We start from the raw sequence: 18717 nt of genomic DNA, 5'->3' as shown, positions 1-18717 counted from the left end.
CTCACACGAGCCCGTACACTTGTACACGCATTCACACCAGCCCGTACACTTGTACACGCACTCACACCGGCCCGAACACTTGTACACGCACTCACACCGGCCCGTACACTTGTACACGCACTCACACCGGCCCATACACTTGTACACGCACTCACACCGGCCCGTACACCTGTACACGCACTCACACGGGCCCGTACACTTGTACACGCACTCACACGGGCCCGTACACCTGTACACGCACTCACACGGGCCCGTACACTTGTACACTCACTCACACGGGCCCGTACTCTTGTACACGCACTCACACCGGCCCGTACACTTGTACACGCACTCACACGGGCCCGTACACCTGTACACGCACTCACACGGGCCCGTACACTTGTACACTCACTCACACGGGCCCGTACTCTTGTACACGCACTCACACCGGCCCGTACACTTGTACACGCACTCACACGGGCCCGTACACCTGTACACGCACTCACACCGGCCCGTACACTTGTACACGCACTCACACCGGCCCGTACACTTGTACACTCACTCACACGGGCCCGTACACTTGTACACGCACTCACACGGGCCCGTACACTTGTACACTCACTCACACCGGCCCGTACACTTGTACACTCACTCACACCGGCCCGTACACTTGTACACGCACTCACACCGGCCCGTACACTTGTACACGCACTCACACCGGCCCGTACACTTACTCACACCGGCCCGTACACTTGTACACTCACTCACACCGGCCCGTACACTTGTACACTCACTCACACCGGCCCGTACACTTGTACACTCACTCACACCGGCCCGTACACTTGTACACGCACTCACACCGGCCCGTACACTTGTACACGCACTCACACCGGCCCGTACACTTGTACACGCACTCACACCGGCCCGTACACTTGTACACGCACTCACACCGGCCCGTACACTTGTACACGCACTCACACCGGCCCGTACACTTGTACACTCACTCACACCGGCCCGTACACTTGTACACTCACTCACACCGGCCCGTACACTTGTACACGCACTCACACTGGCCCGTACACTTGTACACGCACTCACACTGGCCCGTACACTTGTACACGCACTCACACCGGCCCGTACACTTACTCACACCGGCCCGTACACTTGTACACTCACTCACACCGGCCCGTACACTTGTACACGCACTCACACCGGCCCGTACACTTACTCACACCGGCCCGTACACTTGTACACTCACTCACACCGGCCCGTACACTTATACACGCACTCACACCGGCCCGTACACTTACTCACACCGGCCCGTACACTTGTACACTCACTCACACCGGCCCGTACACTTGTACACTCACTCACACCGGCCCGTACACTTGTACACTCACTCACACCGGCCCGTACACTTGTACACGCACTCACACCGGCCCGTACACTTGTACACGCACTCACACCGGCCCGTACACTTACTCACACCGGCCCGTACACTTGACACTCACTCACACCGGCCCGTACACTTGTACACTCACTCACACCGGCCCGTACACTTGTACACGCACTCACACCGGCCCGTACACTTGTACACGCACTCACACCGGCCCGTACACTTGTACACGCACTCACACCGGCCCGTACACTTACTCACACCGGCCCGTACACTTGTACACTCACTCACACCGGCCCGTACACTTGTACACTCACTCACACCGGCCCGTACACTTGTACACGCACTCACACCGGCCCGTACACCTGTACACGCACTCACACCGGCCCGTACACTTGTACACGCACTCACACCGGCCCGTACACTTGTACACGCACTCACACCGGCCCGTACACTTGTACACGCACTCACACCGGCCCGTACACTTGTACACGCACTCACACCGGCCCGTACACTTGTACACGCACTCACACGAGCCCGTACACTTGTACACGCATTCACACCAGCCCGTACACTTGTACACGCACTCACACCGGCCCGAACACTTGTACACGCACTCACACCGGCCCGTACACTTGTACACGCACTCACACCGGCCCATACACTTGTACACGCACTCACACCGGCCCGTACACCTGTACACGCACTCACACGGGCCCGTACACTTGTACACGCACTCACACGGGCCCGTACACCTGTACACGCACTCACACCGGCCCGTACACCTGTACACGCACTCACACCGGCCCGTACACTTGTACACTCACTCACACCGGCCCGTACACTTACTCACACCGGCCCGTACACTTGTACACGCACTCACACCGGCCCGTACACTTGTACACGCACTCACACGGGCCCGTACACCTGTACACGCACTCACACGGGCCCGTACACTTGTACACTCACTCACACGGGCCCGTGTGAGTATAGAAAATACTTTTGATTACTATTGGTTAACCCATCCCTTGCTAAGTTTCTCCATAGTGTATGGAGTGTGGTTCGGACGGAACCCTTGTGCCCTGGGGGGATGCTATGTCAGTCTGGCTGCGCTATTAACCAGCCCACCTTGAATCTCTAAGGTTATTTGAGCTTTATTTATCCGAGCTCCCCTCGCCGGTGCCAGAGATGGCCTGCAGATCAGCGCTCCCCTCGCCGGTGCCAGAGATGGCCTGCAGATCAGCGCTCCCCTCGCCGGTGCCAGAGATGGCCGGCAGATCAGCGCTCCCCTCGCCGGTGCCAGAGATGGCCTGCAGATCAGCGCTCCCCTCGCCGGTGCCAGAGATGGCCGGCAGATCAGCGCTCCCCTCGCCGGTGCCAGAGATGGCCTGCAGATCAGCGCTCCCCTCGCCGGTGCCAGAGATGGCCGGCAGATCAGCGCTCCCCTCGCCGGTGCCAGAGATGGCCGGCAGATCAGCGCTTCCCTCGCCGGTGCCAGAGATGGCCTGCAGATCAGCGCTCCCCTCGCCGGTGCCAGAGATGGCCGGCAGATCCGCGCTCCCCTCGCCGGTGCCAGAGATGGCCGGCAGATCCGCGCTCCCCTCGCCGGTGCCAGAGATGGCCGGCAGAGCAGACACGGTGCTCGTTACTATGAAATACCGTTTCAAAGTGGGAGCACCATTTGGAAACTCCTGCCTTAGCCACGTTACTACCGGGAGGGCAGTGGCAAACGTGTCCTTTTAACCTTTGAGTGCCAGAGGGGTCAGCAACACATTGCTCTACAAGGGGTTAGTTAAGGCAAGGGTGTCCAACTCCAGCTCTCAAGGGCCACCAACGGGTCAGGTTTTCAGGATATCCCTGCTTCAGCACAGGTGGTGCAGTCATTATGACTGAGCCACTAATTGAGCCTTACCTGTTGGGGGCCCTCGGACTGGAGTTAGCCACCCTTGGGCCCCCCCCCTCGCTCAGTACGACGTCATGTGACATCATGCTGGATGCTTCCAGACGCCGGCTGAATCACGGTAAGTTGAGGTTCCAGAGGCCTCACGCAATCCCCCGGCATTTAATTTTAATGCCTTGGGGAAGAGCGCGGGACCTCTGCAACCGCCCGCGCCCCCCCCCCCCCCAGAAAAATCTCGCACCCCCCAGTTTGCGCACCCATGGGTTAAGGCAACAGTGGTTGTGCTGATGACAAGATACAGGTATATTACCGGCTGGGTATGTACCTTGCAGGATATTACGCCTTACCCTCAAGGCTCTCTCCTCATCTGCTCCTCCCTACAGATCCGCTCTGATCTCTCCTGCGCTCTGCCCAGCACTGTCTCCTCTCCATCCCTTTCACCTCTACTGCTCTCTCTCGCCTTAAACCCTTTCCCTCAGTGAGTAAAGACACTGAGTCTGCAAACAATGACACCGAGTGTGAAGCAGGGGAACCTGGTTCAATCGCCGGTGTCGGCTCCTTGTGACCTTAGGCAAGTCCCTTTATCTCCCTGTGCCTCAGGCACCAAAATCATAGAGTGTAAGCTCACCTGGGCAGCGACTGTCGGTGTACCGCGCTATACTGTAATTGTGACGCGCTTTGAATCCCATTGGGAGAAAGGCGCTATATGAAATAAAGTTACTATTATTTTTATTATATACCAAGCACCTTCTCTCCCCACCTTAAAACTCACCTCTTAAATGAAGCGTTTTAACAGCCTGGACTCCTGGCTACTGTCCCACACCCACAGTCACTCCTACCAACCATTGTGGTCAAGCACTGCCATCTCCTGCACCTACCCACCATCAAGGCCATGCACCGTCATCTTCTGCACTTACCCACCATCAAGGCCATGCACCGTCATCTTCTGCACTTACCCACTATCAAGGCCAGGTCCTGCCATCTACCGCACTTACCCACCATCAAGGCCAGGCACTGCTAGATACTGCACATTGCAACCAAAACAGAGCTCCTCATACTTCCTCCCAAACCTGGCCCTACTACCTCCTTCCACATTACTGTTGGAACTACGATCATTCACCCGGTAGCCCAAGCACGCTGCCATGGGGTCACACTCTACTCCTCTCTCACATACGCCCCTCACATTCAAAACATTTCTAAAACCTGTCGCTTTTTCCTCCGCAATATAACTAAGATACGCCCTTTCCTCTGTTGCTCGACTGCTAAAACTCTGACTCAGGCCCTCATTCTCTCCCGTCTTGATTACTGTAACCTCCTGCTGTCCGGCCTTCCTGCCTCTCACCTGTCTCCCCTACAATCTAGATAGGTGAAGGAGTTGGGGTGCTCAAACCCGCAGCAACTCCATCCAATAACATAAGTATTAATGACCCATGGAGATACCAGTGGGAGTGGGTAGGCAGAATAAGGACTTGTAGGTATTATATTGACCACAGTCAAACCCAACTATAACAGTCTAAGCCAATAAGCCCCACTCACGTCATCTCCAGGGTTTCTCTGCCGGCGTGCAAGCCAAGAAGGATCCAGAATCCAGGGACATCCAGTAGAAAAAAACGAATGGCGCACAGCCAGGGAGCCAGGTGTGGAATAAAAAGCTTTTCTTTATTGCAGCATGGTGAGAGACAAATTCACCCCCTTGGGGGACACACACAGGGACCTCCTACGCGTTTCGGACCCACGGGTCCTTGACGGGTCCGAAACGCGTAGGAGGTCCCTGTCTGTGTCCCCCAAGGGGGTGAATTTGTCTCTCACCATGCTGCAATAAAGAAAAGCTTTTTATTCCACACCTGGCTCCCTGGCAATGCGCCATTCGTTTTTTTCTACTGGATGTCCCCAACAATCTATCCTAAATTCTGCTGCAGAATCACTCTACTCTTTCCTAGATCCGTCTCAGCATCTCCCCTCCTGAAATCCCTCTCCTGGCTTCCGATCAAATCCCGCATCTCACACTCCATTCTTCTCCTCACTTTTAAAGCTTTACACTCTTCTGCCCCTCCTTACATCTCAGCCCTAATTTCTCATTATGCACCATCCCGACTCTTGCGTTCTTCTCAAGGATGTCTTCTTTCTACCCCCTTTGTATCTAAAGCTCTCTCCCGCCTTAAACCTTTTTCACTGACTGCCCCGCACCTCTGGAATGCCCTTCCCCTCAGCACCCGACTAGCACCCTCTCTATCCACCTTTAAGACCCACCTTAAGACACACTTGCTTAAAGAAGCATATGAATAGCACTGTGAATATTCTGAACACATGATACATAAAGCTTGGCCCCCTGCAGACTCACTTACCAGAACTCCCTCCTACTGTCTCTATACGTTCTCCCTACCTACCAATTAGATTGTAAGCTCCTCGGGGCAGGGACTCCTCTTCCTTAATGTTATGTTTGTCTAAAGCACTTATTCCCATGATCTGTTATTTATATTATCTGTTATTTATTGGATTACCACGTGTATTACTACTGTGAAGCGCTATGTACATTAATGGCGCTATATAAATAAAGACATACAATACAATACAATCAAGGCCAGGCATTGTCATCTACTGCACTTATTCCCTCACCTGCTGTCTCTGTAAGTCTCCCAACATACCGCTTAGAGTGTAAGCTCTCCGGGGCAGGGATTTCCTTTGCTATTGTCTGATTTTGTGCTTATTGTATTATAATTCCCTGTACTGTGTGGCCTTGGTAAAGCGCCGAGTACACTGTCGGCGCTATATAAAAGATATACATACTGCATTTGAAATCCCTCACTAGCCTCGTGTCCCGTTAACCCTCCCAGCCACACTCAGACTCCCTCCCAGCCACACTCAGACTCCCTCCCAGCCACACTCAGACTCCCTCCCAGCCACACTCAGACTCCCTCCCAGCCACACTCAGACTCCCTCCCAGCCACACTCAGACTGCTGCGTGCAGCTAGGCGGAAAACTCAATCCGCTAGAAGCAATTACAGCTAATAAGGACGATTAACCAGGCACCGCGTCACGCAGGCGGCAGCAGCTGCTCTGCAAATTCCTGCTGCCAGGAATTGTAATCCTGATTCGGAGGCGCTGTAAGAAGCTGCCATTATCTTACCCCAGGCCGCTAATTATACACGGCAAATCCTCCGGGGGTTCCGGACATTCTTCCAGCCAGAGATCTGGCCCAAATGAGGGTTACTGGTAAAAACCACGGCGTTAACACCTTCACTGCCAACACATTTCTTGTAGGAAGGTGTAGGACATTTGGTCGCGACCGAATGAACGCCGGCGCAAGTCACCTCGCCGCCGGCCACGGTAAATCACTAACCGTAACCCTAAAAATCCCTTACTCTTAGTCCCTAATGCTAATGCTACCCCCCACCCAAAAACCTTAACCCGTTACCCTAAAACCTGTTACCTCAAGCAACTACCCTAACTATCGAAACCCCTTACGTTAACCTCGTACCCCAACCACAAAAACCCCTTATGTTTACCCCGTACCCTAACCACCAAAACCCCTTGTTTACCCCGTACCCTAACCACCAAAACCCCTTATGGTTACCCCGTACCCTAACCACCAAAACCCCTTATGTTTACCCCGTACCCTAACCACCAAAATCCCTTAAGTTAACCCCGTACCCCAACCACTAAAACCCTTTAAGTTAACCCCCTACCGTAACCACTACAGTGTACCTTATCGTGGAAGCGGCCAGCGGATGGATGTCCAGTGGCGGAGGGTCCGTCAGCGGCCCAACGCTGGCGGAGACTTGGTCGCGACCAAAATGTTCCATTCCGTCTACAAAACACCTCCCGTGCTGCTTTATTAAGGCAGCTTTAGCGCACTTCCGGTAACTTGCAAAGTGATACGGTTATCATACTGGCAGTGCTCACAAATAGAAAGAATATACATATATACACTATTGTTGACGAAAGATTTTACAAAACCACGTCACAACGGTTCCACGTCGGACAGTTTATTGCATTTTTAACCCTTCATGTCGGTAGGGGACACTCAAGCCTGGTTAAAAAACAGCCCTTAACCCAGAGGTTCTCAACTCAAGCCTTCAAGACCCTGACCAACAGGTCAGGTTTTTTTTAGGATATCCCTGCTTCAGCACAGGTAGCTCAAACAATCCCTGCTTCAGCACAGGTGGCTCAGTGTCAGTCACCACGTGTGCTGAAGCAGGAATACCCTGCAAACCTGACCTGTTGGGGGGGACCTTGGGGACTGGAGTTGGGAGCCCCCTGCCTTAACCCACAGCAAGTCAGCCCAACCGAGGGACAAGTGTCCCAAATATTTAGCAGTATTCTGGTGATTAGATCATATTGCACAATAGTGTTATATGTGACACACAACCTCCGATTACAACCCTGCATCTTCTACAAACCGTGTACAGCACACATGTGGCTATCAGGGTGACACAACTATGCGGACTTTCAAACGTTTCGCTTAATAAATTAACCATCAGCTTCAACGGGGAATATTCGGTGATCTGGGTGCCAATTGGAGAATTGTCCATAGTAATCTCTCAGTCACCGGAGGCGCCGTTACATGTTGCAGAGTAAAAGGAGTAACCACGTTTAATTAAGAGAGATCTCAAAAAAAAGGTCTAAACCCGTTAAATAATAGGAAATGAAATCAGTAATAAAATATGATTTTATCCCTTGGCTTATAGTGACATAATATACACAGTAGGGCGCCTTCCAAATCTCTGGAATGAAGGAATTCGCCGTCTCTTTATGTCCGCGAGCTGCGGCCCCTGGCAGTACTTTATGTGGGAGCCTGTTGCTACCACTTCTTGTTGAAGTTTTCGTCTTCCATGGCTTTCACCAGCCAGTCCCGGTCGTGCTCCTCTTCCGAGTCGCTCATGTCGCTGGTGTCGGCGGCGAGAAGCCGGGAGTAGTTGATTTTCTTCTGGTGGGGCAACCTGGGGTGGACCAGCAAGAACATAATGATCCAAAGCACCAATGCCACGCAGCACGCTTGGTAGAGTATGGCAAGGCTAAAACTGGCGATGATGAAGCCGCTGGCAAAGCTCCCGATGCTGGCGCCGAAACCGTAGGATAGGCTGTGGAGCACCAGTTGCAAAGACCTCTCCGTCCCAGGTGTGGCGACATCATCTGCTTGGGTATGTACTGCCCACCACAAGGCTCCGTTGCTGAAGGCGCTCAGAAGTTGGATGGGCAACACGGCCCATGGAGTCCACAAGAAGGAATAGTACAAGAGCTGCACTGCCAGGCAACTTAAACCAAGGACTACGGTCCAGCGGAACCGAACGGCCTTAAGCAGGTTGGTTCTGAAGATGTACAGCAAGATTTCAGAGAGGAGGCTGACCGCTATGGAGGCGCCCATGTATAGCTCGCTGCTGCCTACGTCTTGCATCTGCCAGAAAAGGAAATTGTTGGCTGTGGACCCCACGGCTCCAGTCAGAAAGACAGTGACTGCAAGCAGTATGATCCGTCCGTCGTTTCCGATGAGGCCCAGGGCCTTCGCGGTTTTGTTGGTGTGTTCTGTTTTCTCGGAGACGTGAATGGGGTAAAAGGCGCTCAGAAGTAGGGTTATAACGATGAATAGGACGTAGCCATAGAAATGGACGGCAACTCGGGGGATGTCAGCGATGAGGAAACAGTTGAGATTGTCTACCAACAAGGCAATGGAGCTGGCGCCCAGGCAGGCGCCCAGGTAGCCCCAGATCCAAAGTTTTCCGTGCCTGTCCGTGGCATCCACAAAATCAAGGTACTCGTAAAGGCTGTCATCAGCTGTCCACTCCAAGGGAGCAGCTAAGACTTCCCAAAGTATCACCGCTCCCAGCACCATCAGGAAGGTTTTGTGTTCAGCATCAAAGAAATAACTCTGGTCGGAAATATCAACGTTGACGTTCCTGGCTTTTTTCTTATGGGCGGACCTGTTGTTGGAGATGTAAAGAGAAGGTGTAGAAGGACGAGTAGCCGTTGGAAGCAGGGAGAGATCACTCCCGTCGCCGCTGAACGCTCCGTCTGCAGAGTTGTGGTTTGTATCCATGAGTGTGGGTGACGTACTGCTGGGTATCCCGCTTGGCTGTTCTGACATCCTTTCTTTCCCAGAGGGAGATGTAAGGCTTCTAGTGGATGTTTCCAAAGTGGGGGGTACACGGGAAAGGTCAAAAGTGGGCTCTGCTTCCTCTAAGGCTTTCACTAGAGCTGTAGTGATTTCTAGGGCCGGGCTGCTGATCAGCGACTTGTTGCTAGAATTCACAAAGATGGTGGACATCCCTGGAGTGGCTCGGGGTCCTTCAATCATTACAAAGCTTATGTTGTTATCCCCGTGACCCAACAGGCTCAGCCCCATAGTTCCTGGTGTGGTTAACCTGTGACTCCAAGGAAGGCTGGCATTACAGTACACGGCGAGAATGTCCTTGTTCAGCGGTGGGATAAGCGTGAGCAGTAACACCGCTCCCACTGACGACAGCAGAGACCCAGTGACGAGGATTCTTCTCAAGCCGTTGCTTCTGGCGCAGTAAGAGCACAGGGGAGCCCAAAAGACATAGATTAAATGTTTAACCCCCATTACGATCCCCACCAGGGGGGCGGTCAGTCCCAGCTGTCGGAAGTAGATGGTTAAGAACGGCAGCACGCAGAACTTTCCAACGTTGTGGAAAAAATTGAAGAGGCTGGCGACGGCCAGGGCCTTACTGATATCCCACTGTTTGTTGGAGCTCATGACTTCAGTTGGTAATCGCTGTTTCAGGCTGACCTGTGAACAATAGGATATCAGTTAGATCTTTATAAAAAAAACACAATTGTGTCACACGCTTCTCTGCACCCCCATTGTACCGTGCTATGGAATATGTTGGCGCTTTACAATTAAAACGACAATAATAGGCCCCTATTCAGCATGCTGTCGAGTTGGCTTTCCTGTGCCAGCAAAGAGTTCATCTCTTCCAATGGCTGGGACTGAAATCTTCCCCAATGTGGGAGAAATGGCTGCACTGCATATTGTGATGAAACCAAGGCCCCATTTGGCAAGGAGTTGCAATCGCGGTGTGATCCCCGTGAAAATGACCACAGGAAGGAATGGCCAATTACATATATTCAGCACAAATCTGTATATATATTTATTTTAAATCATCTAGCATGGAGCGGTGAGAAGGTGTGTGTGTGTGTGTGTGTGTGTATTGGGCGTGTCGCACCTTTCACTATTGTGTCCAGTATTTTAGAGACGCCGCCTGGCAGCCCTAGCGATCAGACGTACTGATACCAGATAAATGACCTATGCAAACCTCACCCTACCTCAACTTCTTTATCCACAGGATAAACTATGGGATCATTTTGTTTTTTTAATAAGGTACTGGAAATGGTTTCAGCATTCTCAGAGCAATAGGGCCCTGCAACTCATTATAAGCCCTACATTAGGCGGGTACTTCCTTCAGCATCACTGCTGTCTGTAACATGGTAAAGAACGCTGCTGGTCTCCCGCCCACTGAAAAACCCAACGAGAACAGGAGTGGCCAACTCCAGTCCTCCAGGGCCACCAACAGGTCAGGTTTTAAGGAATTCTCTGCTTCAGCACAGGTCATTATGACTAATCCACTGATTGAGCCATCTGTGCTGAAGCAGGGATATCGGTAAAACCCGACCTTCTGCTGGCCCTTGAGGACTGGAGTTGGCCGCCCCTGAACTAGAATAACCCCCAAAAACATTTACTTTAAAAGATCTTAGTACAGTATGTACCGGTATATACACAACGCATAACCCTATACAGTATGTGCCGGTATATACACAACGCATAACCCTATACAGTATGTGCCGGTATATACACAACGCATAACATGAATCCCTATGCAGTATGTGCCGGTATATACACAATGCATAACCCTAACCCTATACAGTATGTACCGGTATATACACAACGCATAACCCTATACAGTATGTACCGGTATATACACAACGCATAACCTATACAGTATGTACCGGTATATACACAACGCATAACCCTATACAGTATGTACCGGTATATACACAACGCATAACCCTATACAGTATGTACCGGTATATACACAACGCATAACCCTAACCCTATACAGTATGTACCGGTATATACACAACGCATAACCCTAACCCTATACAGTATGTGCCGGTATATACACAACGCATAACCCTAACCCTATACAGTATGTGCCGGTATATACACAACGCATAACCCTAACCCTATACAGTATGTACCGGTATATACACAACGCATAACATGAATCCCTATACAGTATGTACCGGTATATACACAACGCATAACCCTAACCCTATACAGTATGTACCGGTATATACACAACGCATAACATGAATCCCTATACAGTATGTGCCGGTATATACACAACGCATAACCCTAACCCTATACAGTATGTGCCGGTATATACACAACGCATAACCCTAACCCTATACAGTATGTACCGCTGGTATATACACAACGCATATCATGAATCCCTATACAGTATGTGCCGGTATATACACAACGCATAACCCTAACCCTATACAGTATGTACCGGTATATACACAACGCATAACATGAATCCCTATGCAGTATGTGCCGGTATATACACAACACATAACCCTAACCCTATACAGTATGTACCGGTATATACACAACGCATAACATGAATCCCTATACAGTATGTGCCGGTATATACACAACGCATAACCCTAACCCTATACAGTATGTACCGGTATATACATAACCCTAACCCTATACAGTATGTACCGGTATATACACAACGCATAACCCTAACCCTATACAGTATGTGCCGGTATATACACAACGCATAACCCTAACCCTATACAGTATGTACCGGTATATACACAACGCATAACCCTAACCCTATACAGTATGTACCGGTATATACACAACGCATAACCCTAACCCTATACAGTATGTGCCGGTATATACACAACGCATAACCCTAACCCTATGCAGTATGTGCCGGTATATACACAACGCATATCCCTAACCCTATACAGTATGTGCCGGTATATACACAACGCATAACCCTAACTCTATACAGTATGTGTCGGTATATACACAACGCATAACCCTAACCCTATACAGTATGTGCCGGTATATACACAACGCATAACCCTAACCCTATACAGTATGTGCCGGTATATACACAACGCATAACCCTAACCCTATACAGTATGTACCGGTATATACACAATGCATAACCCTAACCCTATACAGTATGTGCCGGTATATACACAATGCATAACCCTAACCCTATACAGTATGTGCCGGTATATACACAACGCATAACCCTAACCCTATACAGTATGTACCGGTATATACACAACGCATAACATGAATCACTATGCAGTATGTACCGGTATATACACAACGCATAATATGAATCCCTATGCAGTATGTACCGGTATATACACAACGCATAACATGAATCCCTATGCAGTATGTACCAGTATATACACAACGCATAACATGAATCACTATGCAGTATGTACCGGTATATACACAACGCATAATATGAATCCTTATGCAGTATGTGCCGGTATATACACAACGCATATCATGAATCCCTATGCAGTATGTATAGTAAAGGGCACTTAGAATTCTGTGCCATTGAAGTTTTAAGCAACAAGAACAATCCAAAGCGCAAAAACTCCCTCAGGCGTGTACAATAAAAAGAAAAAACAACATAGTGCAAATGTGTGATAAACAATTTAAATGAGCAGCACACGGATGAAATGCCCACTCCCGTGGTTGAAGTTTTTATCAGACGTTTCCAGATTTCTGATCTGGAGCAGTTTTTAGGCAGGAACGCTCCCGGAGCACTCTGGGTCCAGTAGAAGTCCCGATCAAGCCTCGCTGCAGTGCTGGTAGCCGAATCTTGGCAGATACTCTGTTTCTTCTTCTCCGGATCGCGCAGCGAATGACGTCACGGATTCCGTCCGACCAATGATATCATCCGCCTGCAATTGCTTCGGCTTTCGGCTGCATCAGCAAGCGAGGGGCAAAACGGGCAGCACGGTGCTCTAACACAATAAAGGGAGCACCCTACGCGTTTCAATCGGTACTCCGATCTTCATCAGGGGTGCACAATATCATTGGTCGGACAACCCGAGGCTTGATCGGGACTTCTACTGGACCCAGAGTGGTCAAACTGCCCGTGTTCTTGTGGGAGCATGCGAGTGTAATGAGCTCCTTGCTCGTATATGTGTTTTTTTTTTTAAATTAAACTGTGCTGCACTATATTCTACCCTTTTCTCTTTTATATGCTTCGGGAGAGTTCCTGCCTAAAAACTGCTCTAGATCAGAAATCTGGAAACGTCTGATAAAAAACTTCAACCACGCGAGTGGGCATTTCATCCGTGTGCTGCTCATTTAAATTGTTTATCACACATTTGCACTATGTTGTTTTTGCTTTTTATTTTACACGCCTGAGGGAGTTTTTTGCGCTTTGGATTGTTCTTGTTGCCTATATCAAAGGGTGTTGAGAAACAGCCTCATACCAGCTGCATCTCCCCAGTGGTGATATAAATGTACATTGTCTATTAATTATCACTTGGTGTTTCGGGTTTGTGCTTTATTTTTGTGTTGCAGCTTTGAAGTTCTAGTAGTCTGTTTTCACGTGTTTACATAGGGAACAAAATCAATACGAACGAGACCAATATTAGACCATTTACTTGGTGCAAGCTCAGTTATGTGAACGGCAAAATGATGGGTTAACAATAATGTACATTTGTACGGCAAATATTCAGAGAACTGGCAAAGTAAATAAGTAACTTTGCATAAAATGTCTAAACAAGGGTGTGTGCTTTAACTGGAGCTTCAGGATACAACTTCCTGGTCTGATAATCAACTTAACGCGCGCCTTTTCTTCAGAAACATTTCTGTCGTCATATTAACAATTGTTTGCATAGAAATACAGTATATGAGCATGTGCTTTGTGACGTCTGCACAAATGGAAGACAAATTGGCACTTAACGCATACTTATTTATTCATTACAAAAAACAATGTACTAAGAACATTGGAAGTGTTTCTCAAATAATAAAGCGGTTGAAAATGCAGATCTATGGGGTCGCCATATTGGAAAACTTGCCCCAACTAATATGGCCGCCATGGCTTCAGCGCATTGGAAATAACAGCCACAACAAAGATGGATCCATAACATGTGCCTAAACTCTGAGGGTGCATAGAACCCCCTTTTTGTTGGTCACAATCCCTCTAAAAATGGGGAAGTTTTATAACTTGGAAAGTAAAAAGGTCCCTTTCTGAGACTAGATCTAGAGGCGCAGGAACTTTGAAAAAGTTTTTTCAGTAAACTGGCTCTCAAAAACAACCAAATTTAAGTCAGATCCCATTCACGGATCAAAAGTAATAAAAAAAAAAGTGTCCAAAACAAGGGTTTGAATAGAAATGGCTAGTCGACTCATAACTATGGCAGCATGGCCGTGCTGTCATTAGATATAGACGTGTGATATATTTCCCAGCCAACTTCTACAATGTATGATATACAATTATTTTTGTACTAATGTAAGTGTTCCGTGCTAATATATTATACTCAACTGCAAGACATGCCCGATAAGGTGCTTGACCACAGCGTGACATTACACTGTAAATATATGAATTAATTATAACAACTTATGCTGACAACGTGTTTATACCACGGCTACCGAACCCCTGTAACGCCAGAAGCCATAATTAACCAAAGCTAACAGAATTAAGGACATTAATGTGTCATTATTTTAACCTTTAATTATGGGATAGTAATTGGAGCCATTTCCCCATAGTTGAATTGTTAGCCTGCGGGCAACGCACCGTATTGTTGATATCGAAGTCTTTAATTGCTTTGTAACCAATAGTTGCCCAGCTGGTTGAAAAGAGCAGCGTTGGCCTCCAGGACAGGTTAATCAAGTAATTTATCGTCAGTAGCAGCAACAACAAAAGCGACACATTCCACAGTCTTCCGGAAAATACCGAGGTAACCCTTCCCCACAGGTCTATCTTATGGCGGAGACAAACCATTTGCTGTGGGTGGGAAAGGTGGAGACATCTTGTATGGTAGACGAGGACCCCATGGAGATATGGGGGTCTGTTGTGTGTGTGTGGGGGTGACTTGTACTGTACCTGTAATGAGTGACGCTTAATGCCGCTATCCAACCAGAGATGACTTTTGAATAGGTACGTGACACTACATTACGAGTGAGACTAATTTCTGCCTCATACAGTATGTGACACTGTTATTATGGTTACCTCATAATGGGTGACACTGCCTTATACCGAGTATGACTGCCCTAATAAGAGAGACTGCATTATTATGAGTGAGGCTACATATTAATTAGCAACTATGCCTTATGAGTGAGGGTGTCATATTAGGAGTGGTGCTGCCATATATTGAGTGAGGATGACATGAGTGGGGGTGCCTTGTAATGAGTGTGACTGACTTATTACGAGAGAGGCTCCATTATAATGAGTGACGATGCATTATAACGAGTCACTGCCTTATTATATGAGACTGTCCTATTTTGAGCGTGGTTCCACTAATAGACTATCGAGATTGTGCTCATTATAGGATATTTAGGAAATCCGGTTTCCTGGGTTGGCAGCAGTTGAAGGGTCTTTGTTATCACTGTTCTTTAGGACCACAAACAATTATTTGATTGGTATAATTATTAAAAGAAATCACTGTTTTAGTGCAATGTTACTTTTTTTATATACATTTTTGTACACCTTTTTATTTTTTTATGTATTGGTCTGGCGCTTTTAAACTTTGTGTTGGTATCCATTATTAGTAATGCTGTTGAACAGTGAGTGAGGGTGCCATGTTATAAGTGAGGGTCCCTTGAAATTAGTGAGTAATGGTACCTTGACATGAGTAAGAGCAGCTAGTAATGAGTGAGGCTGCATTATAATGAGTGAGGGCAGATTGTAATGAGTGAGGCTGCATTACAATGAGTGAGGGCAGCTTGTAATGAGTGAGGCTGCATTATAATGAGTGAGGGCAAGGGCAGCTTGCAATGAGTGAGGCTGCATTATAATGAGTGAGGGCAGCTTGCAATGAGTGAGGCTACATTATAATGAGTGAGGGCAGCTTGCAATGAGTGAGGCTGCATTATAATGAGTGAGGGCAGCTTGCAATGAGTGAGGCTGCATTATAATGAGTGAGGGCAGCTTGCAATGAGTGAGGCTGCATTATAATGAGTGAGGGCAGCTTGTAATGAGTGAGACTGCATTATAAGGTATGTTGAAACAAATAAGGGTACAATAATACGTGAGGACACTTGATTACAGGTACAAACCCCAAACTTTTTAACGAGTGATACTGACCAGTGACTGAGCCTCACCCCCTCCCCATCCCTGAGTGAGTGTCCGGCCTGAGTCTTCACTCACCTGTCCGCAGGGGTCACGCCAGGGTGAGGGTTATTATGGGGGTCCTATCAGTGTGACCTCCCCCCTGGCCCACACCTCGGGGTAGGACCCGTTGTCACTCCGGCTGCACCTGTCCGCTGCCCCCGCCCCCCGCATCACCTGCCCGGGGAGGGGAGAGACACGTCACCCGGTCCCCAGGCCCCACCCCCCCCCCCCCCCCTCCGGACTCGCCCTGCAGCCGGTGCCGCTCGCCTCCGCCCCCCAACCGGGCAGCGCCCTCACTGCAGCCCGAGGCCTGGACAGGGCCCCCAGGCCCCGGGGGAGGCGGTTGCTAGGATACGGGATGGAGCCGCTGAGAGATGCCCAGGAGGCAGCTACCATAGAGATGAGCAGTGAGCAAGACACCTGGTGGAGGACTGAGTCGTCTGCTACCACCTGCTGGAGACACCGCTAACTGCAACTGCGCCTTTAATTCATGCAGTTTCATGGTTGTAGGGGGAATGGGTACCACCCTATCTCCATCACTTATATCTTACTATCTCCATCACTTATATCTTACTATATCCCTCACTTATATCTTACTATATCCCTCACTTATATCTTACTATATCCCTCACTTATATCTTACTATATCCATCACATATATCTTACTATATCCCTCACTTATATCTTACTATATCCCTCACTTATATCTTACTATATCCCTCACTTATATCTTACTATATCCCTCACTTATATCTTACTATATCCCTCACTTATATCTTACTATATCCCTCACTTATATCTTACTATATCCCTCACTTATATCTTACTATATCCCTTACTTATATCTTACTATATCCCTTACTTATATCTTACTATATCCCTCACTTATATCTTACTATATCCCTTACTTATATCTTACTATATCCCTCACTTATATCTTACTATATCCCTCACTTATATCTTACTATATCCCTCACTTATATCTTACTATATCCCTCACTTATATCTTACTATATCCCTTACTTATATCTTACTATATCCCTCACTTATATCTTACTATATCCCTTACTTATATCTTACTATATCCCCCACTTATATCTTACTATATCCCTCACTTATATCTTACTATATCCCTCACTTATATCTTACTATATCCCTCACTGCGCTTATGGTGGCAGCGATGGCGACGCAAGGTTGCGTCAAAACAAATGTATTGTCGCCGGCACTTATAGTGGATGCAACAGCGCAACAGCGCTACCAAAAATCTGGTAGTCAGTAGAATTTGATTTTTGGAGAGACTGTCTCCACATGTGACCGGCAATAAGCCAATCGGAGAGCTTCTCCGCACCCTCTGCCTTCCCCCTGGCGGACATCACTGGCCTTGTAGCCAGCAACGTCATCGGTCGCGTTGCCGGCGGTGTAAGTGCAGCCTATGTTCGTGCATAGGGGATGTACATTATTTTCATCACTCTCCTACTCTTCAATGGGGTCGCCCTCTTGCACACTGTATACCTGGAGTGGACCATCCTCTTACACACTTTATACATTATAAACACACTGACGGACAGCACTCTAGACCAAAATAGTATTGATAATGTGCAGTGTGCGCGGTGCGAAGTGGGCCCAAACAACCACACTGCAATTGTTGTGCTGTTGTCCTCTCTCCATACCCTCATTTGTACCCCACACTTCCCTTCCCCTTTATATCTTGTTTCCCCTTATTTGTGTGATAATTAGAGCTGTATACTTTGCATTAGTAGTCAGTTAGCATTTCCAATTTTGTATATTAATTTGCTGTTTACGTGATTAAATTTGTGGCTTATTCTGAGACTCTCTACGTTTGTCTATCTATCTTAAGTGTGCTGGAGCCTACTCTGGGGTTCCTATATACATTAATGGGATCACCCTTCTTATGCCTCATTAGGATATCCCCCCCCCCCTAAAGTGCCGAACAGGAAAAAAGCGCCAACCCACATATAAAATAAATGTATAGTGTGCCTGTGATAAATGATCTGTGAAAATCAGAGTCTTAACCAATGTGATTTCATTGGAAATGATTTCGTGCCTCATAATCCAGGTGCTGCCAGATAGCT

General features: G+C 48.4%; 1 protein-coding gene across 1 annotated transcript; it reads right to left on the bottom strand.

The window, feature by feature from the left end:
- Positions 1-7925: 7925 nt before the first annotated feature.
- Positions 7926-16837, bottom strand: MFSD6L (major facilitator superfamily domain containing 6 like). The gene is made up of 2 exons (XM_075579701.1): positions 16661-16837; positions 7926-10020 (listed from the first exon to the last, which is right to left on the bottom strand). Exon 2 carries the CDS (start codon positions 9985-9987, stop codon positions 8077-8079), a length of 1911 nt encoding a protein of 636 aa, XP_075435816.1. The 5' UTR covers positions 9988-10020; positions 16661-16837; the 3' UTR covers positions 7926-8076.
- Between the last annotated feature and the right edge of the window lie 1880 nt (positions 16838-18717).

The sequence above is a fragment of the Ascaphus truei genome, chromosome 22 (assembly GCF_040206685.1).
Source record: "Ascaphus truei isolate aAscTru1 chromosome 22, aAscTru1.hap1, whole genome shotgun sequence".
Lineage (NCBI taxonomy): Eukaryota > Metazoa > Chordata > Amphibia > Anura > Ascaphidae > Ascaphus > Ascaphus truei.
The sequence above is the reverse complement of the archived record's forward strand: the minus strand, read 5'-3'. Positions and strand labels throughout refer to the sequence as shown.